This window comes from Oncorhynchus masou, chromosome 27 (assembly GCF_036934945.1).
Source record: "Oncorhynchus masou masou isolate Uvic2021 chromosome 27, UVic_Omas_1.1, whole genome shotgun sequence".
In the NCBI taxonomy this organism is placed as follows: domain Eukaryota; kingdom Metazoa; phylum Chordata; class Actinopteri; order Salmoniformes; family Salmonidae; genus Oncorhynchus; species Oncorhynchus masou.
In genome coordinates this window covers 31,008,120-31,033,521 of record NC_088238.1, presented here as the reverse complement: position 1 = coordinate 31,033,521, position 25,402 = coordinate 31,008,120, and the positions used below count along the sequence as shown (strand labels likewise).

General features: G+C 44.3%; 1 protein-coding gene across 4 annotated transcripts in view; it reads right to left on the bottom strand.

Annotated features, from left to right (window-relative positions):
- LOC135515992 (dedicator of cytokinesis protein 4-like) overlaps positions 1 to 25,402 on the bottom strand; it is a 137,720-nt gene that overhangs the window by 78,304 nt on the left and 34,014 nt on the right. For all 4 annotated transcript variants that reach the window (XM_064939909.1, XM_064939913.1, XM_064939912.1 and 1 more), the window contains exons 2-8: positions 21,710 to 21,793; positions 16,235 to 16,275; positions 15,886 to 15,941; positions 15,294 to 15,414; positions 14,701 to 14,849; positions 14,139 to 14,223; positions 3,226 to 3,377 (exon numbers count right to left, since the gene is read on the bottom strand). In XM_064939909.1, the coding sequence (XP_064795981.1) occupies positions 3,226 to 3,377; positions 14,139 to 14,223; positions 14,701 to 14,849; positions 15,294 to 15,414; positions 15,886 to 15,941; positions 16,235 to 16,275; positions 21,710 to 21,793 (688 nt within the window). The remainder of the gene's footprint in view (positions 1 to 3,225; positions 3,378 to 14,138; positions 14,224 to 14,700; positions 14,850 to 15,293; positions 15,415 to 15,885; positions 15,942 to 16,234; positions 16,276 to 21,709; positions 21,794 to 25,402) is intronic.

Below are 25,402 nucleotides of genomic sequence, written 5' to 3'. Positions count from 1 at the left end.
TTTTGTATTAGTGTTCAGTTCAATAATAAAACATGAACACTTACCACGCTGCGCTTTGGTCCGACTACTCTTCCTCATCCGACGACAAAAACCGTTACAGTTAGGATTATTAATTTGTGTTGTTCCAATGTCTGAATAAAAATGACCGTTAGTGCAGAATGGTGCTTTTTTGGTGTTGGCGGGAGGGGGGGGGGGGGGGATGATATGTGGGGGTAGGGTTCCCAGGGAGCCATACAATCTAGAACCGCCACTGACCCGGACACATTGAAAAAAAATGTTGTAACCAATCACAAGCATACCAATCAACATCCAAGCTATCAGTGAATGTGTCCCCACTACACCATCTGTGACAGTTCTCATTAGACTGCTGTTGTTTTACTGGCTGCTCTAACAATAGATGATTGTGTAGACAGCAGCTAGTGCCCCATTTCCACTCATCCATCCATCCCTAGTCTTGTTAAAACTGACCAGAGCGTGGAAGAGGAGAGGGAACCCATTCGTTTCTATGACAGCAGAGAGAGAGGGGCTTGAGTGAATGTTGACAGAACTGCTCAGTAGAGAGAGAGAAAGAGAGAGAGCGATGTCTGGATGGCTTGTCAGTGTCACCCACTCTTCAGAGTGTGTGTGTGTGTGTGTGTGTGTGTGTGTGTGTGTGTGTGTGTGTGTGTGTGTGTGTGTGTGTGTGTGTGTGTGTGTGTGTGTGTGTGTGTGTGTGTGTGTGTGTGTGTGTGTGTGTGTGTGTGTGTGTGTGTGTGTGTGTGTGTGTGTGTGTGTGTGTGTGTGTGTGTGTGTGTGTGTGTGTGTGTGTGTGTGTGTGTGTGTGTGTGTGTGTGTGTGCGCCTGCATCCATGCTAGGGTTATTAGATATAACACAGATGCCATGTCTGACTCTGAATGAGGGCTTCTGCTGAGCTGGTGGTGCTGGCATGGTTTCTCCTCGAGAAAGAGCAGGTCGGACCCCCATCTGGCTCCAGTCAAACCCCGAACCAACACAACAACCATAAGGACTAATTAACTGGCTGTCAGCCAGGTAGAGGGGGAAAAAAACCTTGGAAACAGCCATAAAAAACAACAGAGCTCACTTCCCAAATGGCACCCTAATTCCCTTTATAGTGCACTACTTTTTGACCAGAGCCCAACGTCAAAAGTAGCGGGTGCCATTTGGGATGCGGCCAGATTCCCCTTCAAGACAACATAGGTGGCAAGACGATGAACTCAGCGGGCACTCAGAGCTTCCAGACAATGGAGGAACAATGGAGGAAGACAGCTGAACAGCCCCCCCCCCTCCCCCAGCCCCCAGCCAGAGAGAGAGAGAGAAAAAGAGAGAGGGGGCGAAAGTAATTAGTTAAGACGAGATAAGATAAAGTGCTGCTTGCATAGAGAGAAACGAATTCATATGACGTGACAGTCGGCTGGGATAAGTTGGATGCGTCGTGTTTCTTATGTCTCTGGGCTAGAAGATGCACAATTCCATCAAGTCTATATCAAGGTAAGAATCACATAAATGTCTTTCAAACGATTCTGACTATGTTTTGCGGGGGGTTACGTTTATATTTATCAAGCAACTGAGCGACAGCTATGATATACGTAGTGCTAAGCACTCTTACTTCTTAATGCATTTCAAACGGCATGGCAATGCAATTAAGGACCAATTACCGGGCACAGGTGCTTAGTGGCAAGCTTTTTAAAAGAAAGCGCGCGAGAGAGAGAGAGCGAGCAAGACAGCGAGAGAGAGCTGGTTGGAGCGAAAATTAAGATAATACCGTTGAAGCTAATTATACACTCTGCGACAAAGTTGCTTGCTGGGAAAGTGAGAATTGCCTTCATTATCATGGACTTCAGAGCTGTGAGTTAGAGAGCCAAGAGAGCACACTTAAATAGGCCCCTTTTTAAAGTGAGTCCCACTGGCACTCTGTGCAGGTAGGTATTTTATTCAGAACCTGCTCTTATTCCCCTGTGCACACTCTCCACGTTCAAGCAGACAAAGCACGCCATCAACACAGCCTTGTGCAGAGAAGGTGAAAATATGTGTTCTCTCATGTGATATTAGTCACAGCAACACTCACAAGCGGAAGAAGTGTCGCGACTAACTATAGGATGAAAAGCTCCCGGGAGGATGAGACAACAGTGCAACATCCATTGACAGTTATCTGGACAACAGACTCAACATTGAATTCTGGGACATCAGTCTATCGATGCCTAATACTAACTGTGTATGAATAATGGTTGACTAGATACACTTGGCTTGTCGTCTCTGTTGCACATGCTGAAATATTCATCCCATCACCATCAGCCTAGTTTCTATCATGTTAGCCACCAGAGTACAGACGTCAGACACTGTTGTACAGAAAGAGGACGCTTGAGCCTCTATTCTCACACTTCCTTTTCTTTTTCTGATGAATGGATTCATTTGCGAGTTGAAATGGAATTTCCTCCCTTTGACTCACGACGCACTCAACACTTCATAGGAAACAGTGACGCTAATTCACACAACATTCTCACCAACGGGCCACTGTGTGTGTGTGTGTGTGTGTGTGTGTGTGTGTGTGGGCACGCGCGTGCACGTGGATCTATCCAAGTGCGTGTGTGTGGTGTTCCTTCACACATAATCACCCGTGTGCCTCCCTCATAACTACTAACCACCAGCAACGGCCAACCGCAAACAAACCCAGTGACGTGGCTTTGAGACAGACTTGTGTTTCCAGTCAGATGAAAGGAACATGGTCTTACCCACTTCAACCATGCCACCAGCTCACTGTGACGCAGCGTTACAGTCCGATAGGATTGGCTACAAGTGTGGTAGCCTCAACGGAGGTCAAGGGAAAAAACACAACCGATAGACTGGTTGATAGACGCCGGAACTGGTTCAAAATGTAATTCCATTGTTAGTTGCAAAGACCCCCAACACAAGGTCAGAGGTCAGTCAATCCTGTTCCCTTCAAAACAACATCATGAGACCCTACTTACCCTACCCACTTAAATATATAATGCAATGCAATAAAACACAACACAAAATGTGTTCATCCCTTTGAATTTGATTTGGGGCAGCCGCCAGCAGATGCAAGACACACATACTACAATTTACACGTTGAGCGCACACTTCAAAGTCAACAACATATTGAGAGTAGCACATCACTGAGAACGCATGCCAATACAGTGTTTCATTCTAAGTTGTATACCCGTGTTAGTATCAGGACATACAGTCACAGAGGTTGCACCGTTTACCTGAGTGGCCTGTTCTCCCTGCCGTCGTAGATGTGGAAGAACACCTCCAGCTCCTCTCCCAGGTTGGAGCTCATCAGACTCTTCATGTGGACGAAGAGGTGGTGCGTGCTGGCCGGCACCGGAGTCTCCTTCTTACGGTGACGGTGCTCCATCTGTGGTGTGGGCAAACAGGATCAGAGATCATCTGGACGGCGCAAAAACACCAGTCTAGTCTGGTGGCGCGTTATGGTCAAAAGGGTCGGAAATGGCATAACCCTGATGGTCATCAGCCGGCGGAAACACGGGTCTACTGGTTGTTTATTATCGGAACTAGGGATGTCAGGAAGACAGTGGGCTAGCGCTCTGCAATGTGTGCACACAGGATTAGACATGTCAAAACCCTGATGGTCATCAGCCAGTTCAAACACAGGTCTTTTATTATAGCATCTAGACACAGCCTTATCGTTGGTTCTGAGTGCAGAGATTATCCCGTGAACACAATTGAGTCACTTTCCCTTTTTCAATGAACTGATTTATTCGGCGTTGACCTTCGTAAAAAAAAAAATGTAATGATCTAATTTGACTTGAATTAAATACTTCAAAGTGGACCTACAGTAGCTCTGTGAAAATAAAAGGCAGCATTGGCTTTTCAAGCTGTTCTTTCTACTGCCGTTTGCCTTTCATCTCAGTTGAGGAAAGCGCTTTATAACTGGTTGAGTAGAGCAGGTAAAGAGAACGAGGTAATTTCAGATTTATGCTGCATTTTCACCCTTTCGCTCCAAATCCCATTAAAGGGGCAATCAGCAGTTGAAACATGCATTGATTCTTGAAGAATATAACTTACAAATGCCTCAGGAGCTTAGTTTAACTGTCACACCCCATCAGAACACTTTTTTTACTCCAATGTTTGTAAACATCCATAGATCATTTCTCCCGACCCATCCATCAACTTTTTACTAAAACAGTGGTGGGGAAAATGCTTTTTTATTGTTTCAACTGCTGAATGGCCCTTTAAGTCAAGCTGTGGAAAAGCTATGCATATTATTTTCCCAAAAACGTGTTACGTATTCCATTTAATTCCAGAGGCTGCACGTTCACAGCACGCTTCCTTAATAGTCGCCCAAATCTAATTTGTTTCAGTTAATATGCTGCCCTCTTTGTAGAAAAAAGCACACACAACACATGAGGAACACACACACGCCATTTACACCTTCATAGGAAGGATGTCACAACGCAGAGTGCTTCAAAGGAATTATATTTCTTTCATTTGCACACACACACACACACACACACACACACACACACACACACACACACACACACACACACACACACACACACACACACACACACACACACACACACACACACACACACACACACACACACACGATCAGCCATGTCAAACTGGGATAGAAGGAACAGTAGCACAATGTACCCACAGCATCAAGCCTTATGCGCTCTTAAGCACTGGAAAATAATGTATTAAATCAACCAGATCTACAGTATATCTCTACATTATTATCTGACACAGCAGTGTAGTACTGTAAAGGCGTCCACATGCTTCCCAGCCGAAACAGTTTGGAAGAGTTCGTGCATAGATTATCACGACATTTTGTGACGTTTTGGTTTGTTTTGGACTTTGGTATGTTTTTTTTTCGGTTCGGGCACACAAAATGTTTTCTTGAGGCAAGCTGAAGTCGGTTGCCAAAGTCTACGCCCCTTCGTCGGTGATTGGTCAACAGTAGGCATTCTTCAGTAAGTCTTTGATGTCATTCAACAAGAGTCGACTAGCTTTCATTAACATTTTCTTATTTAGAAATACTGCACCAAACATCTTAGTTAGATGTAAAATTGCTCGACTTAAGATCTCAGCAAAAACGTAAAATTACTGACAGATTTCTTGAGTTACCTTCTGACTATTTTGAGGAAGTGTATACTGTCTACGGTATCTCAAAATGGACAAAGAGTACTCTTCACGCTTTTTCTTGTTTTTCAAGCGAATGTCTGTTAAGGGAGTATGCCAGCACACTCGTTCGGTCCGCCTAGCCGACTTCGGCTACCCGCCAGCCGAACTGAAGCATGCTGACGCCTCAATACAGATTATTCACAGCTCGCTGCACAGGTTTGCATAAACTGAGGACAGAAAAAGAATGAACTCTCATCTTCCTTAGTCATTGTCTCTGTGTTGGTGCCCAGTACAAGGACAAAAGAAGGACTGGTGGCAAACAGCTAGGACCCAGTCCAAGTCTTCCTTGCACTCTTGCATGCACCCATTCACTCACTCACCCACCCACCCACTCACACACTCACCCACTCACTCACTCACCCACCCACCCACCCACTCACTCACTCACTCACTCACTCCACCAGATGGTTGCTATTGTCTCTGCCGAAGCCTGCCCTGCATTCATCTACACTTTTCTTTCAGCGATAAGGACTAAGAGGTGGAGGAGAGGAAGATGCTGGGATGGAGGAGGGGGAGAAGAGAGGCGAGGAGAGGGGGCACCAGCAGGCATCGAGACGTTATGTTTTCTGCGGCTCACGTAACAGGGTTAATCTCCCAGTTCGGTTTCATCTGGAATGAATAGGCTTATGTGACAACTGATAGAGTTTCATTAGCAGCTTTCTTCTCTGTCTCAACTATACAGTACGTTAAGCAACCGCGGCAAGGCAATGTCTTGCATGACTGTTTCTGCCTCACTTAATACAGGAGGGGAACTGGTATAGTGTAGTATTGTAAATCAACCCTTCAAACCATTCAAATATTGTTCATAATATATATAACAATCAAACCATTGAGCAGATGCTTTTATCCAAAGTGACCTAGAGTCATGCACACAGTTTTTACATGTGGGTGGTTTTTGGTAATCAAACTCACGATCCAGCTGCTACAGAGGACCAGGTTCACCATGTAATATTTTCTAGCAAGTAGCTTGAAACAGAAACAAGTATTGTAACAGTCTAAATGTCCCTGGGCTTTAGAGAGAGAGTTAAATACAGCCTACTGAGATCACATAATAATCAAGGCTACAGTACATAAGGATCCTTCCATTATGCCTTTATCACATGAAACGTGCGGCAAAGGACAATCTGAAAATAAAGTATCCTGGACCAGTATGGTTCGGGTCGGCACAGTAGTGTGACGCTGGTTACTCTCTCCATGTATGCTAGTGCTAATTGGAGACGGTATGTTGACCTAGGTAAACCTGAACTATCCCATCGCCACTGTTCAGTATGACAGTGTAGTGAGCCCTACTGTCCCTGCTCTGCTCTGGGCTCTCTGACCTACAAGCTCAGAGGTCCTAAACACACATCTGAATTACCGGTAGCGAGGTTGGCACAATATAGTGGAATGAATGGTGCTTTTAATCACCAAGATCGGGTCACAATAAAGTAATAATATATATGAATGTACCATTTAGCAGACGCTTTAAATCCAATACATTTTAAGTACGGGTGGTCCTTGGGAATCGAACCAAGCGCCATGTTCCACCAAGTATTCTTGAAGAAATCATCGAACCGAACACTAACGCTCTGATGCAAATCTTTTGTATTTTGTTGGTCAAGTGCACCTTAGTTTCTTTCTCTAATACTCACTGTAAAAAGAGGAACAGCACTGTTGTTCATCTGAAGTGCCTTTTTCTGAGTGGTATGATCCAAAATTAAGCTTCGGTTCGTTCGCCGTATTCTATTACGTTTGTGTCTGAAATCAAATTAATAATTGGACAGATCAATATCAGTTTTTGAGTTGGATGAAAGCTTCTAAATTGCTTTCAACACCTCAAGCGCTTTGCTTAGCGGTGGGAGATAGGTAGCAGCAGCAGCCTACCAGAAGAGCTGGAGGTGTGGCCTAATAGGGGTGTGATTTTGTTTGTTCTTTTGGCCACCCGTGAGCGTGAATATCATTCCAGGTAATATGTTCTTCTTTTATGATTATATGTTCACTGCCAGCACTGAATCATAAAGAAATTGGAGGATATTTGAAGGAAATCTGATCAAAGTATGAAAAATGACTGTTGCTTCTACATAAAATGTGATCATAAAGTTACTGGCCCTCTCCTGTTGATTCATTATTAAGGGGACAAGGTGAGCTTTTTTAAATTTAACCTTTATTTAACTAGGCAAGTCAGTTAAGAACAAAATCTTATTTATAATGACTGCCTACCCTGGGCCAATTGTGAACTGCCCTATGGGACTCCCAATCACAGCCAGATGTGAGGCAGCCTGGATTTGAACCAGGTACTGCAGTGATGCCTCTTACACTGAGATGCAGTGTCTTATACCACTGCACCACTTGGGAGCCCATTTTAATTATCCACCGGTAAATGTATATATACTCTTACCTAAGGCGTGTTTGCAGATGGGCATGGTTTATATAGATAGATAGCTACTCTACTGGTGCCAAATGTTTACTGTAGGGTGTTAGCAAATATAATGAAAAGTTTACCCTATTTACCTATGGCAAATATACTTATAGGTTTCCCATTTTATCTGTGTCTGGTGTTAGCTAGATACTGGCTAGCTAGGTCGTCAGTCAGCATGGAACAAAAGGTGGGGGGAAGGGTCGTTCAAAACTCTGACAGTTGTCAAGTCAACACATCCGTCAGCGCTGCTGAGAAACGCAGCACAAAGGACATGCCAAATGGGAGAGATAAATATATATATATTTCAATGTCGCTTGAGTTGTTTTGTGCATCACCAATTTAGCTTGAGGGGATTTTTACTGCAACACTGCATCCTAGTTGCTTGGCATAGGCGTTTCAAAGAGCTGTCACTCAAGGTGAGCTCATGAATATAAGCTCCTCCTGGTAGTTAGCCATGAGAGGAAAAAGTACTTTTCAGAATGACTGTACAGGATTCTGAAATAATATCTGCGTAAGTAATGTGATATTAAAGAGCTGGTCACCATCTGGTTACAATATTGTAACCAGTTAATGTGAAAGTCTTAGGTAAAGAAAGGGTTTGCAGTCTTTATTTCATGTTATACAAACAACTTAATATTTTGTAATGTACAGGAAATGTATTTAATTCCTTGTAACCTAATTGAAGAAATGTGGATAGGTAAAAATAAAAAATGTACTTGGTACGAAATGGGTTTTATATATATATATATATATATACATACATAACATACATAACATACATACATAACATACATACATACATCCATCCATCCATCCATCCATCCATACATCCATCCATCCATCCATCCATCCATACATACATACATACATACATCCATACATACATACATACATACATACATCCATACATACATACATACATACATACATACATACATACATACATACATACATACATACATACATACATACATACATACATACATACACACACACACACAAACTACCGTTCAAAAGTTTGGGGTCAGTTAGAAATGTCCTTGTTTTTGAAAGAAAAGCACATTTTTTGTCCATTATAGTAACATCACATTGATCAGAAATACAGTGTCGACATTGTTAATGTTGTAAATTACTATTGTAGCTGGAAACTGATTATTTTTTTGTGGAACATCTACATAGGCGTACAGAGGCCCATTATCAGAAATCATAACTCCTATGTTCCAATGATACGTTGTGTTAGCTAATCCAAGTTTATCATTAGAAAACCCTTTTGCAATGATGTTAGCATAGCTGTAAACTGTTATTCTGATTAAAGAAACAATAAAACTGACCTTCTTTAGACCAGTTGAGTATCTGGAGCATCAGAATTTGTGGGTTCAGTTACAGGCTCAAAATGGCTAGAAACAGAACTTTCTTCTGAAACTCGTCAGTCTATTCTTGTTCTGAGAAATTCCAAGTGAGAAATTGCCAAGAAACTGAAGATCTCGTACAACGCTGTGTACTACTCCCTTCACAGAACAGCGCAAACTGTCTCTAACAGAATAGAAAGAGGATTGGGAGGCCCCGTTGAACAACTGAGCAAGAGGATAAGTCAATTGGAGTGTCTAATTTGAGAAACAGATGCCTCAGAATTCCTCAACTGGCAGCTTCACTAAATAGTACCCACAAAACACCAGTCTCAACATCAAGAGTGAAGAGGCGACTTATAGTTATTTATTAGGTTTAACAAAAGGATAAAAGTAAGAAATAAAATAAATCGGTTTCAACTTTACATATAGGTTTGTTAATAATAAAATATAGCAGTTTACACTGAACCATATATTTGGCTTGTCACCTAAAACCCTCACAAACATTTACAGATGCAAAATTGAGAGCATCCTGTCGGGCTGTATCACCGCGTGGTACAGCAACTACAACGCCCACAACCGCAGTGCTCTCCAGACGGTGGTCTGCACAACGCATCACCGGGGGCAAACTATCTGCCATCCAGGACACATACAGCAACCAATGTCACAGGAAGGCCAAAAAGGACAACAAATCCCCGAGCAACTGCCTTTTCACCCCGCTATCATCCAGAGGGCGAGGTTAGTATAGGTGCATCAAAGCAGAGGCCCGAGAGACTGAAAAACAGCTTCTATCTCAAGGCCATCAGACTGTTGAATAGCCATCACTAGCAGAGAGAGGCTGCTGCCTACATACAGACTTGAAATCATTGGCCACTTTAATAAATGGAACACTAATCACTTTAACAATGACACTTTAATTATGTTTACATATCTTGCATTACTCATGTCATATGTATATACTGTATTCTATACCATTTATTGTATCTTAGTCTATGCCACTCTGACATTGCTCATCCATATATTTATATATTCTTAATTCCATTTCTTTACTTAGATTTGTATGTATTAGGTATTTGTTGTGAAATTGTTATATATTACTTGTTAGCTATTGCTGCACTGTTGGAACTAGAAGCACAAGCATTTCACTACACCCGCAATAACATCTGCTAAACATGTGTATGTGACAAATACAATTAGATTTTCTTTGAACAAATCATGTTTGTTTGTGGTGGTCATGTAATTTTCTCTGCCGGTTATTGTCACGCAAAACACTGCCGTTCTCACGGTAATTGGCCGTTAATAACATAAACACGATTAGCATCTCCAGGCATCCACACACACACACACACACACACACACACACACACACACACACACACACACACACACACACACACACACACACACACACACACACACACACACACACACACACACACACACACACACACACACACACACAAGCTGCTGATGCGTGTGCCCTTTGGATCATCTACAGTAAAAACATATATAATAAATCAATTGAATATACACCATCACAATACATCCATTATTTATTTTAGGCGGGTCTAGAGAAACATTATGACATGAAGACAATGAATTGAGAAGAATAGAATATGTTGGCCTACTGTATGTTATCTGACTATGCTTCGTGCCAAAGGCTGTAGGCTTGTTCATTTAGCTGACAAGACAAGCGTATAAGTCCCATGCCATTATTTTATATTATGAATTTATAGTAAGAAGATTATAATTGAACTTAGCTGAGTAACATAGAAATTATATTTTTCCCATTCCGGAGTTAGAGTGCACATACGAAGTAGCTATGTTGAGTGGTAAAGGTGAATTAGAAACAGGTCCTATATGCTAGATTTAGAGGTGCTTGACAACTTTAATTGTGAATGATACAAACATTAGAGTTCCTTAGAAATCAAAAGATATATGGGCTGCATGATACGACTATAGACTGTTGACGATTTGCGAAAGTCACAAAAACATCTTGCACTCTGTTCCTTACCTCAGACCGCACATTGTTCTCTCCAGCTCTCATCAAGAGATCATTATTTCACCCATGAGACTATTCTCAATTTAATATTGTCTTTATTAATATGTCAAATTTGTTTAGATTTAGAAATGGCCCGTTATCATATGGGCAGGAAAAGAGGTAAAAGACCATATGCACTCGAATAGCGAATGGAGGCCACTTTCCTGCTGTTTCGTCCCATGTTGGGTAGGCTATTGTGGTTATATAATTGCACAACAGGTGATATTCCGTCCAAACTCTATATGCCATGGCCTCTCCAACCCTGTTCCTGCAGCTACCCAGTGCTTAATTTGAGAAATCAAGTGAAATCTGTTCAGGAACATCGATAGTAACATGTTTTCCCAACGAAACATACAAAACATAAACAAAAGTATGTGGATACCTGCTCATCATTCCATTCAGCATTAGGGAAGTTGGGCAGTGATGTTGGGCGATTAGGCCTGGCTTGCAGTTGGTGTTCCAATTCATCCCAAATGTGTTCCCAACGAAACAGGTCAGGGTTGAGGTCAGGGCTCTATGCAGGCCAGTTAAGTTTTTACACACCAAGCTCATTTCTGTATGGACCTTGCTTTGTGCACGGGGGCTTTGTCATGCTGAAACAGGAAAGGGCCTTCCCAAAACTGTTGCCACAAAGTTGGAAGTACAGAATCATCTAGAATGTCATTGTCGGCCTTAAGATTTCCCTTCCCTGGAACTAAGGAGCCTAAACCATGGAAAATGGCCCCAGACCATAATTCCTCCTCCACCAAACTTTACATTTGGCAGGTAGAATTCTCCTGGCATCTGCCAAAACCAGATTAGTCCATCGGACTGCCAGAGAACGTGTTTCCACTGCTCCAGAGTCCAAGCTTTACACCACTCTAGCGTCGGCTTGGCATTGCGCATGGTGATCTAAAGCTTGTGTGCAGCTGCTCGGCCATGGTTCTTGTGCTGACGTTGTTTCCAGTGGCAGGTTGGAACTCGGTAGTGAGTGTTGCAACCGAGGCCACACAATGTGTATGCGCTACTTGCTTCAGCACTCGGCTGTACCGTTCTGTGAGCTTGTGTGGCCTACCAAGTTGTGGCTAAGCCGTTGTTGCACCTAGATGTTTCAACTTCACAATAACAGCGCTTACAGTTGACCGAGGCAGCTCTAGCAGGTCAGAAATGTTGCGAACTTACTTATTGGAAAGGTGGCATCCTATGACGGTGCAATGTTGAACGTCACTGAGCTCTACAGTAACATTTGTCTATGGAGATTGCATGGCTGTGTGCTCGATTCAGCAACGGGTGTGGCTGAAATAGCCAAATCCACTCATTTGAATGGGTGTCCACATACTTTTGTATTTTATTAAACTGTTGACAGCTCCTCCCTCTGGGCGCTGAAGAAAGGAGAGAGGGGAGGAGATGGAATCGCGGTGGTGAGATATTCTGTAGCTTAAGGTAATGCATTAGCCTATTCATTATGAAAATATAAAAAGCGCCCTATTACTAGGCTATTCAAACTCAAATACAAATTCAATATAATGTAGGGTAACTCTGAAATTATGTACCAAATATATCTTAAATCTGTTTGGGGTATTTTTGTTTGGGGGGGGGTGGACTCATATATAGGCCTTACGCATACGCTCTAATACGCACATGGGTGTTTTGAATTAATCATCACCATAGAAAGCACTTTCCATTTCGTTGTGCTCGGCTTTGAAACAACATCCACAATGACCATATTTTACACTCAAGATGTTGAATATCTTTCTTCAAATTGATCATCACAGTGAGGTGAGTTGTCAAAGCACAATACTGTTTTCAGGTATTTTGATGTGATTTTCAAACCCATTTGCCTTGATGTCAGAGTGGTTAGAGGGACAATAGAGTCTTGAGTACCCGGCCATTAGCGACCTAATGATCATTATAGAGTTGGGTGCTACTAACACATGTCCAGAGTGCATAAGGTGATTACCGTGACACAACGGTCATAGAATTTGACTGCAGTCCTGACTCATGACTGCCGCTGTCGCGGTAATGCAGTCAACGCAAACTTAATAAAGCCACACAATGCGGAGGGACACAAATAACAATCTGCCATTGTCACCAAACAAATGAAACGGGTTCTCTGCTGCTGTTGTGATGATGATGGTGATGTTATTATTGTTTTGCGTCCATGACGACAACAGTAATTGTTTAGTTCTTCCCCCTTTGTATCTTCCGTCTCAGTTACTAAGGAATTACTGTAATTTTCCACATCCTACACGCTGTAATGGAGATGCATTAGGCTTTTATTTCTCTCATCCCTCACTCCCCTCGTTCTCATCCCTCACTCCCCTCGTTCTCATCCCCATGTACCTTCTTTGTTTATCAAAAAAAAAAAAAAAAAAAAAAAAGGATTAAGTGCCTCAATTACAGTGTGTGGGAAAAGAAAAGCCATCTCACATCCGGATAGGAGCATCAGGCAGGGGGGCGTGGTTGCTATGGTTACAGGGCGGGAGACAGAAAGGGGGTGGGTTCTGTGGAGGAAAGCGCTGCCTGGGGAGGAAGAGTGAGGAAGGGAACGGCGAAGGGAGACGCATGTGCCTTTATTCAGCCTTAAAGAGTAAAATACACACCTGAATCACAGAAAAGAATACTGCCACACACCCAGCAGTCACAAGGGCTATGTGGCTAATGCTAGAGAAAGGTATAGTAGGACAGTGGATCGGTGAGGATAGTGATGGGTTCTGACTTCTAAACTTGAAAATATAAAGTATCCTCATTCATGTCACTGAGGGAGGGGAATGTATAACGTTTACATTCTGTCGGAATATGTTATTGGTAGACATCAGGGATCCTATGGGAAGGAGAATGGCCGCAGTCAGGTACAAGTCAACATGACAGCCGTGAGAAGTGAGGAATTTGGGCAGAGGTCAGGTCAGAGGAAGTGAGGAAAAACAGATATCACTAAAGTTTTGTCTAGCAACAGAGGTGTATTGGATGTTTAGATGTGTAAGGAGACTCAGCAGAGGAGGAAAGGTGAAATACTTGTGCTGGTGGAAACATGTCGGTCAGTTCAGCTGTCTGGGCCTTTGGGTGAATAAACTTGGTTTGATCTTTACTAATCGTCCGTGAGTTTTTAATCGGTTCATTTAGAACCTAACAATGGGAAATACAGAGGAACAAGAAAACAGTGTTCAGACAATTGTTCCTGGTTTTGGGCATATGACTCACCAGTTTGAAGAGTTCTGTGACGCTGATCTCATCTGGGTCCACCATGCTGAACTCCCTGCGGGGTACCAGGTCCAAACTCAGTTGTCTGGAACACACACACACACACACCACAGGACAGTGCATCAAACCATTCAGAAAGGACACACTTGACAGAACTGCAAGTCTGCGATGTCTCACAAGGACATAGAGGCGTAGATGGGTACCCACACACACGCTCTCCAATCTCCCAGGGATAGATTAGATAAGACTTTCAGAGCATGGGATGGTATAAGACAAGGAGAGGCAGGAGGAGCCATCTGTCGTCTGTCCACACCAAACAGCAAGGGACTGACGGGTGTCGTTTTATCCCTTATGCCCGGGAGATAGAGGCACGGTGGGAAGTGTTTGTGTGTGTCTGTTTGATACAAAATGAAAAGTGTGTGTGTCTGTTTGAACGTGTGGTGTGTCTGTTTGAAGGGGAACGGAAACCGATTGAGCACAGCATGTGCCTGGGGAGGGAGTGTGACATTCAAAGACAGAGGGACTGGGGATGTAGGAATGTTTCTCTCTCTCCACTACTCACTCGTTTCCCCAGTCCAACCTGGCAGTGATGTGCTGTTTGACGTCTTTCATGCGGTCGTTGGTGAGGTGACCAACCAGAACCTGTCTCCTCAGGTCCAGGATCTCATTCATTACGTGCCACAACCGATGGAACAGATCCCCCTCATTCTTCTACAGAGAGAGAGAGAGAGAGAGAGAGAGAGAGAGAGAGAGAGAGAGAGAGAGAGAGAGAGAGAGAGAGAGAGAGAGAGAGAGAGAGAGAGAGAGAGAGAGAGAGAGAGGCATTTCAGAGTAAAAAACATTGTGCCCAGAAAGTCAGCCTTCCATAAAAAAAATCACAAATAAATGCTTTCTGTCTAACATGCACATATAGTTATTAGGGACACAAACACAAGCAAGATTAGTAATTAATAAGCAGAAAAAAAAGCTTCCACTGTTTGCTGCAGGGGAAACACATTGCCCAGTAGTTGAAAGTTATTCCCAGGTCTATTCTCCTCTCTGCAGGTGTGCGGTACACACAGGGACATGCACATACATGCGTGTGTGCATGTTTGCATGCATGTGTTTATGTGTAAATTCATGCAAGTCTGTGCGAATTCCTGCATGCATTCCTACATGTGTGTGTTGAACACTCTTGACCACGTAGAGCCGTTTCCACATGGCCCCCCAGTCTCTCAGGGTGGTTGTCATCTCAGTGATAACAGAGTCCTCTGTCGGGATGACAGTCTCAAACTGCCTGTGGGTCAGAGAGAGAGAAAGAGAAAGGGACATCAAATTACAACAGTATGCCCCCCCCACACACACACACACACACACAGATAATAATGCAGTGTCATAATGAGAGGCTGGTAGAAGAAGCACTCAACCTCTGTTCTGTTAATATGACGTTAATCTAATGTTTATCTAACGTTTCCTTTCAACAGAAATGACACAAACTTCCCTCACCTTCCAGACTGGGTAATCTAATAAGGCTGTTTGCCTTCTCAGAGACAGACAGACACACACACACACACACACACACACACACACACACACACACACACACACACACACACACACACACACACACACACACACACACACACACACACACACACACACACACACACTGAAACAGACACACATTGAAACAGACACACACACATGCACACACACACACACACGCACACACACGGAAACAGACACACACAATGCACTCATTACTTACCCTTTGTTCTTGATATGGGCGTTCTTCAAGTGAATGTAAGTGCATGGGAAAATACCCTGAGGGGAGAGAATAAACAAGCTAATGAATGGTGAATGTCATTCTAACTGTATCATTAAACGGCACTACCATTAACACATTCGGTTAGCGAGTGTAAATGATGCATATAATCAATACAAATTAAATGTGTGTATGTGTGTGTGTGCATGTGTCAACATGACATTATTAAACTATGAGCCTCTCCATATTGACCTGCACAGCCCTCAGATCCAAGCAGAGAGCTGATATTTCTGAATCTGAAAAGAGCAGCTGCACTGACAGCCTCAATAACACACAAAAGAGTCTCACCCACCTTGGCATTTGGATTCTTATGGACGAACCCTCTGTACCAGCCTGAGGAGACAACAAAAAAAAATCACATTTTCATTGTGTCACCGTGACTTTCAGATCCGCTATCTTTCCTTCTATCAAATTGTGTGTGTGTGTCCACTGAACTAATAGATAGCAGCCCTATTATGATTCTGTAGATTGGCTCTTCTGCGCTCTCAGTTAAAATGTCAACCACCAAATAATCAATTTCATTCCATCTCTACAGCATCTGATATGGGGGTGGAGAGTAGGAGAGAAAAAGCAGTCTGGTTAAGTAATGTCTGCCTATCACTGCCAAACAAATGACTGGGGTTGTGTCTCAAATGGCACCCTAGTCCCTGTAGTGCACTACTTTAGCCCTATGGTCTATAGGTTGTAATTTGGAACAGAGGCCCCGGGTTACTCAAGCATCGCCACTTCAGCTCCGACCACACCAGTCGTAGAGCTGCCGAGCTGTAAAACAAAACGCCCAGCTGGAACACTTTATCACGGGAGGCCGTATCTGTCACTGCACTGTTTACTGCAGCCTACCAGGCACGGTCCTACAGTATTTGTTGTGGCCACCGGCCAGGCTGGTGAGCCAGGGTGTGTCAGTAGCACCAGGGACTATAAGTAGCACCAGGGGGGTGTCAGTAGCACCAGGGACTGTAAGTAGCACCGGGGGGTGTCAGTAGCACCAGGGACTGTAAGTAGCACCGGGGAGTGTCAGTAGCACCAGGGACTGTAAGTAGCACCGGGGAGTGTCAGTAGCCCCGGGGACTGTAAGTTGCACCGGGGAGTGTCAGTAGCACCGGGGAGTGTCAGTAGCACCAGGGACTGTAAGTAGCACCGGGGGGTGTCAGTAGCACCAAGGACTGTAAGTAGCACCGGGGAGTGTCAGTAGCACCAGGGACTGTAAGTAGCACCGGGGGGTGTCAGTAGCACCAGGGACTGTAAGTAGCACCGGGGGGTGTCAGTAGCACCAGGGACTGTAAGTAGCACCGGGGGGTGTCAGTAGCACCAGGGACTGTAAGTAGTACTGGGGAGTGTCAGTAGCACCAGGGACTGTAAGTAGCACCGGGGGGTGTCAGTAGCACCAGGGACTGTAAGCAGCACCGGGGGGTGTCAGTAGCACCAGGGACTGTAAGTAGCACCGGGGGGTGTCAGTAGCACCAGGGACTGTAAGTAGCACCGGGGGTGTCAGTAGCACCAGGGACTGTAAGTAGCACCGGGGGTGTCAGTAGCACCAGGGACTGTAAGTAGCACCGGGGGGTGTCAGTAGCACCAGGGACTGTAAGTAGCACCGGGGAGTGTCAGTAGCACCAGGGACTGTAAGTAGCACCGGGGAGTGTCAGTAGCACCAGGGACTGTAAGTAGCACCGGGGAGTGTCAGTAGCACCAGGGACTGTAAGTAGCACCGGGGAGTGTCAGTAGCACCAGGGACTGTAAGTAGCACCGGGGGGTGTCAGTAGCACCAGGGACTGTAAGTAGCACCGGGGAGTGTCAGTAGCACCAGGGACTGTAAGTAGTACTGGGGAGTGTCAGTAGCACCAGGGACTGTAAGTAGCACCGGGGAGTGTCAGTAGCACCAGGGACTGTAAGTAGCACCGGGGAGTGTCAGTAGCACCAGGGACTGTAAGTAGCACCGGGGAGTGTCAGTAGCACCAGGGACTGTAAGTAGCACCGGGGGGTGTCAGTAGCACCAGGGACTGTAAGTAGTACTGGGGAGTGTCAGTAGTACTAGTAACCTAAGGTCATAATGTGCTCCTTGGTCCAACACCTGTCTGTGACAGTGCTAGAGGTGAGAGTGTTCGAGACAAGGTGAGAATGAGCCTCGCTGCTGCCACTGACTTGTGGTCTTGCCTCCTGAAGTACCTCTGCTTGGCATTTTCTTTAGAGCTCTTTCTAGTTTTTGATTGGCCAGAGTGTCAGAGAAGAAACGGTCGTATGTTACCTATCACACTACAGTAGCAACTTGATGACACAGTACCAGCACTGGCAGAAGCCCTTTTTATAGTAACTTATCTCCTCTCTAGTACAGAATAGATAGACATTCTTGTCAACACCCTGTCTTGCCTTTGAGTTGTGGGGACTGGTACATATTTTATTTCTTCCCTTCATCCAAACCGAACACATACACTACATGACCAAAGGTATGTGGACACCTGTTCGTCAAGCATTACATTCCAAACGCATGGGCATTAATATGGAGTTGGTCCCCCCTTTGCAGCTATAACAGCCTCCACTCTTCTGGGAAGGCTTTCCACTAGACTTTGGGAACATTGCTGCGGGGACTTGCTTCCATTCAGCCACAAGAGCATTAGTGAGGTTGGACACTGATATTGTGTGATTAGTACTGGCTCGCAGTCAGCGTTCCAATTCATCCTAAACGTGTTTGATGGGGTTGAGGTCAGGCCAGTCAAGTTCTTCGACACCGATCTCGACAAACCATTTCTGTATGGACCTTGCTTTGTACACGGGGGCATTGTCATGTTGAAACAGGAAAGGGACTTCCACAAACTGGTGCCACAAAGTTGGAAGCACAGAATTGTTTAGAATGTCATTGTATGCTGGAGCATGAAGATTTCCCTTCACTGGAACTAAGGGGCCTAGGGAATTTGGCCGAATTAAAATAATATATTTTTTTACACCTTTATTTAACTAGGCAAGTCAGTTAAGAACACATTCTTATTTTCAATGACGGCCTAGGAACGGTGGGTTAACTTCTTTGTTCAGGGGCAGAACAACAGATTTTTACCTTGTCAGCTTGGGGAACCTTACAGTTAACTAGTCCAATGCTCTAACCACCTGCCTCTCATTGCACTCCACGAGGAGCCTGCCTGTTACGCGAATGCAGTAAGAAGCCAAGATAAGTTACTAGCTAGCATTAAACTTATCGTATACAAAACAATCAATCAATCCATCAATTAATCATAATCACTAGTTAACTACACATGGTTGATGATATTGCTAGTTTATCTAGCGTGTCCTGCATTGCATATAATCGATGCGGTGCGCATTCGCGAAAAAGGACTGTCGTTGCTCAAACGTGTACCTAACCATAAACACCAAAGCCTTTCTTAAAATCAATAAGTATATATTTTTAAACCTGCATATTTAGTTAATATTGCCTGCTAACATAAATTTCTTTTAACGAGGTAAATTGTGTCACTTCTCTTGCAACAGAGTCAGGGTATATGCAGCAGTTTGGGTCGCCTGACTCGTTGCGTACTAATTTGCTAGAATTTTACGTAATTATGACATAACATTGAAGGTTGTACAATGTAACAGCAATATTTAGACTTATGGATGCCACCCGTTAGATAAAATACGAAACAGTTCCGTATTTCACTGAAATAATAAACGTTTTGTTTTCAAAGGGATAGTTTCCGGATTCGACCATATTAATGACCAAAGGCTCGTATTTCTGTGTGTTATTATGTTATAATTAAGTCTATGATTTGATATTTGATAGAGCAGTCTGACTGAGCGATGGTAGGCACCAGCAGGCTCGTAAGCATTCATTCAAACAGCATTCATTCAAACAGTGCGTTTTGCCAGCAGCTCTTCGCTGTGCTTCAAGCATTGAACTGTTTATGACTTCAAGCCTATCAACTCCCGAGATTAGGCTGGTGTAACCGATGTGAAATGGCTAGCTAGTTAGCGGGGTGTGCGCAAATAGCGTTTCAAACGTCACTCGCTCTGAGACTTGGAGTAGTTGTTCCCCTTGGGTAACGATGCTTCGAGGGTGGCTATTGTCGATGTGTTCCTGGTTCGAGCCCAGGTAGGGGCAAGGAGAGGGACGGAAGCTATACTGTTACACTGACAATACTAAAGTGCCTATAAGAACATACAATAGTCAAAGGTATATGAAATACAAATGGTATCGAGAAAAATATAAATACTATATTAACTACAACCTAAAACCTCTTACCTTGGAATATTGAAGTCTCATGTAAAAAGAAACCACCAGCTTTCATATGTTTTCATGTTGTGAGCAAGGAACTTAAACGTTAGCTTTCTTACATGGCACATATTGCACTTTTACTTTCTTCTCCAACACTTTGTTTTCGCATTATTTAAACCAAATTGAACATGTTTCATTATTTATTTGAGGCTAAATGGATTTTTATTGATGTATTGTATTAAGTTAAAATAAGTGTTCATTCAGTATTGTTGTAATTTTAATTATTACAAAAGTGTAATATTAAATATTAAATATTAAAATTGTCCGATCAATCGGCATCGGCTTGGTCCTCCAATAATCGGTATCGGTGTTGAAAAATCATAATCGGTCTACCTCTACTCCAGATAACGCGTTTCCACTGCGCCAGAGTTCAAGGTGGCGAGCTTTACACTACTCCAGCCGAATCTTAGCATTGCGCATGGTGATCATAGGCTTGTGTCCAGCTGCTCGGCCGTGGAAACCCATTTCATGAAGCTCCCGACTAACAGCTCTTGTGCTGATGTTGCTTCCAGAGGCAGTTTGGAACAATGGTAGTGAGTGTTGCAACCGAGGACAGACGATTTTTACGCGCTACAGCATTCTGGGATCCAGTTCTGTGACCTTGTGTGACCTACCACTTTGCGGCTGAGCCGCTGTTGCTCCTATACGTTTCTACTTCGCAATAACAGGACTTACAGTTGACCGGGGCAGCTCTAGCAGGGCAGAAATTTGATGAACTGACTTGTTGGAAAGGTGGCATCCTATGACGGTGCCACATTGAAAGTCACTGAGGTCTTCAGTAAGGCCATTCTACTGCCAATGTTTGTCTATGGAGAATGCATGGCTGTGTGCTAGATGTCAGATCATTTCCTTGGGTGAGTTTGGAATGCATCATCAGCTATCTCAGACGGATCTGTCGTCTGTCTGTCTGGCCTTGAGCAACAACAGGAAGTGAGATTGTGCCGCTCTGAGAAGGGAGGAAGGTTGCGTCAATGCTGTGTAAGTAAGCTGAGTAGAAACAGGAATGTGTGTCGGGCGCCTGCTCTACTCTGTCTGAAACTATGTCAAAAATGAACCTTGGTGTGTGAGTGTGAGTGCCTCGGCCTTGACCTTGAGGCTCACACACTCCTTCACAATACACCAGCAAGCACACACACACTCTCCTGTGCACACACACACACGCAAGCAAGCACACACAAGCTCTCAGTCTTTGTGTCTAAGGCAAGCAAACACACACACACACTCTGAGCTCAATGTGGGCGGGAAGACTGAACCAAAGGCTTCTCCCTCTTGCGGCACAGGAAACAGTAGCAAACTGAAAGCTTCCACAATCTCATCAAGTACAACAAAAAATAAGAAGAAAGTCTATTAACATTTCATGTACAACACAATACTCCTAGAGGGACAGACTGGGGAAGGAAACGTGGAAACGTACAGCCCAAGTAGCAGTAGAAGCCCATCTGTGAGTCTGTGAAGCTCGAAGGGGGGATCATGGTTTATATGGGTGTGAAATGAGTAGAGGTTATCAGTTACCTTCACATTTCTCCAGGAGCTGCACCGTGTCCCCAATCTCCAATGGCAAGCCATGCTGGACCGTCCCTCGGAAACTGGCCAGCACTGAAACACAATATAAGATACATACTTTAATACCTGTGTGTATTTTTACGTGCGTAAGTAGGTAACACACACACACCAAATCGACACACACACACACACAGTCCCCCCAAAAAATCACTCTCTTTTCATGTCACTAGAATTGAATCCGAGCACAACTGTCTTGACTTTGAAGCTGTGCGGTGATTTGTTTCTAGTGTTCTCTGGGCAGAGAGAAAGAGAGAAGAGAATAGCCTGCTGACTGCTGGTAGATTGAGTACACCTCTGGGTGTCAGGCTGAAGTGGAGGGAAAATAAGCTGGGAATATAATGTCATCCTGGGTCTTTCTGCTAGGAGCGCTCTTGTAGAGGAGGGAGGCAACACCTGAGGAGGCTTAGAGTAGGACTCTCGCTGATGAGAAGCACTGTCAGTTAGAGAGAGAGAGAGAGAGAGAGAGAGAGAGAGAGAGAGAGAGAGAGAGAGAGAAAGCAAGAGAGGGAGCAAACAAGCGAGCAAGAGAGAGAAAGAGACTAACATCTCTGTCGATCAGCACAGAGCACTTTGGTCTAACAGCATCTAATAGCTGGGTTAGTAGTGAGGAGTGTCGACAGATGCCATCCTCTGTGGTTCTGAGAGACAGGACATGATAACAGCAGCAGTCAGAGAATTCTCCAAGCTGGCACTCACTGACACACTCGGGGGGGGGGGGGGGGGACTAATAGGGTTAGTACTACAACATGGAAATGAGGAAGAGTCAAGTGCCTCCCGAGTGGTGCCGTGCCACGAGAGATTCTGGGTTTGAGTCCAGGCTCTGTCGCAGCCGACCGCAACCGGGAGACCCATGTGGCGGCGCACAATTGGCCCAGCGTCGTCCAGGTTAGGGTAGGGTTCGGCCAGCAGGGATGTCCTTGTCCCATCGCTCACTAGCGCCTCCTGTGGCGAGCAGGGCGCAGTGCACGCTGACACGGTCGCCAGGTGTACGGTGTTTCCTTCCGACCAATTTGTGTGGCTGGTTTCCGGGTTAAGCGGGCATTGTGTCAAGAAGCAGTGCAGCTTGGTTGGGTTGTGTTTGGGAGGATGCACGGCTCTCGACCTTCGCCTCTCCCGAGTCCGTACGGCGATGCAGCGATGAGACAAGACTGCGACTACCAATTGGATATCACGAAATTGGGCAGAGAAAAGTGTTTGGAGAGAGTTTCATTTCATGGGGCACATGGGTGGGGGGGGGGGTAAACACATCAAGTCTAATGCAAGAATTTTCACAAGTTGAGTTTTCCAGCTGCAGTGTACTAAATTATGCAGCTTGGAGTAGAGTTTTGATGGAGCTGAATCACTTCCTCATAAACCATCCCCCAGCTGTTGTCTGTCTGCTAACTGCCATGGCTCTTTTCAAGAGATGTTGGCACTTGTAAGGTGTTCACTCAGCGGGAATAGATTTTTTTATTTTCTCTCCAGGGGAGTGGAAGAAGTGCCACCTTAAAGGCAGGAGAGAGAAGACAGCACACACACGCGCACGCACGCACGCACGCACACACACAAACACGCACACGCACGCACACACACGCACATGCACACACACGCACACACACAAACACACGCAGGAACGAAAGAAGGGGACCGAGAGAAGAGATAGAGCGCAAATGGAAGTCCAAAGCCTGCCACCTACACACACACACCATAGCGTAATGAAAAAGATGAACTGGGGTATAAAAAAAGCTTCACACACAAATATAGCAAAACCAGAGACGCACTGGTATGATATGTGTACATGAACCTGTCAAACAGGGTCAGGGCCCATGTTTCCAGTCGGCATGGTCTGAGGCAGGAGTTCAGTCACGACAAGCTGTGCTCTGCTCTGCTGTGACACACATCTACTCGTGGGCAAATGGCTGTTCCTATTTCTGACCAGGCAGCCTCGTTCGTGCTGAACTAGCTTAGACATTACGTAAAGACCGCAGGAAACTGGAAAAAAAGACACACACACACACAGGAATTCAGGAACTGGGATAAAAGTCACAAACTTAAATAAAAGTACTGGACAGAACTATGACTGAGATCCATGGATTTATATGACAACAGCTCCTTCAGATTTGAGATGTAAAGCTTACATCCTAGTAAAAATTCCCTGTCTTAGGTCAGTTAGGATCACCACTTTATTTTAAGAATGTGAAATGTCAGAATAATAGTAGAGAGAATAATTATTTCATATAATTATTTCAGCTTTAGTTTCTTTCATCACATTCCCCGTGGGTCAGAAGTTTACATACACTCAATTAGTATTTGGTAGCATTGCCTTTAAATTGTTTAACTTGTGTCAAACGTTTTGGGTATCCTTCCACAGGCTTCCCACAATAAGTTGGGTGAATTTTGGCCCATTCCTCCTGACAGAGCTGGTGTAACTGAGTCAGGTTTGTAGGCCCCCTTGCTCGCACACGCTTTTTCAGTTCAGCCCACATATTTTCTATAGGTTTGAGGTCAGGGCTTTGTGATGGCCAATCCAGTACCTTGACTTTTTGTCCTTAAGCCATTTTGCCACAACTTTGGAAGTATGGTTGAGGTCATTGTCCATTTGGAAGACCCATTTGAAACCAAGCTTAAGGTTCCTTACTGATGTCTTGAGATGTTCCTTCAATATATCCACATATTTTTCCTTCCTCATGGTGCCATCTATTTTGTGAAGTGCACCAGTCCCTCCTGCAGCCCCCCCACAATGATGCTGCCACCCCCGTGCTTCACGGTTGGGATGGTGTTCTTCAGCTTGCAAGCCTCCCCCTTTCTCCTCCAAACATAACAATGGTATTATGGTTAAACAGTTCTATTTTTTGGTTCATCAGACCAGAGGACATTTCTCCAAAAAGTACCATCTTTGTCCCCATGTGCATTTTCAAACCGTAGTCTTGCTTTTTTATGGGGGTTTGGAGCAGGGGCTTCTTCCTTGCTGAGCGGCCTTTCAGGTTATGTTGATACAGGACTCGTTTTACTGTGGATATAGATACTTTCGTACCTGTTTCCTCCGGCATCTTCACAAGGTCATTTGCTGTTGTTCTGGGATCGATTTTCACTTTTTACACTAAAGTACGTTCCTCTCTAGGAGACAGAACGCGTCTCCTTCCTGAGCGGTATGACGGCAGCATGGTCCCATGGTGTTTATACTTGCTTACTATTGTTTGTACAGATGAAGGTGGTACGTTCAGGCATTTGGAAATGGCTCCCAATGATGAACCAGACTTGTGGGGGTCTACAAAAAAATGTTTTTCTGAGGTCTTGGCTGATTTATTTTGATTTTCCCATGATGTCAAGCAAAGAGGCACTGAGTTTGAAGGTAGGCCTTGAAATACATCTACAGGTACACCTCCAATTGACTCAAATTAGCCTTTCAGAAATGTCTATAGCCATGACATCATTTTCTGGAATTTTCCAAGCTGTTTAAAGGCACAGTCAACTTAGTGTTTGTGAACTTCTGACCCACAAGAGTTGTGGTACAGTGAATTATAAGTTAAATAATGTGTCTGTAAACAATTGTTGGAAAAATTACTTGGGTCATGCACAAAGTAGATGTCCTAACCAACTTGCCAAAACTATAGTTTATTAACGCATAATTTGTGGAGTGGTTGAAAAGTTTGAATGACTCCA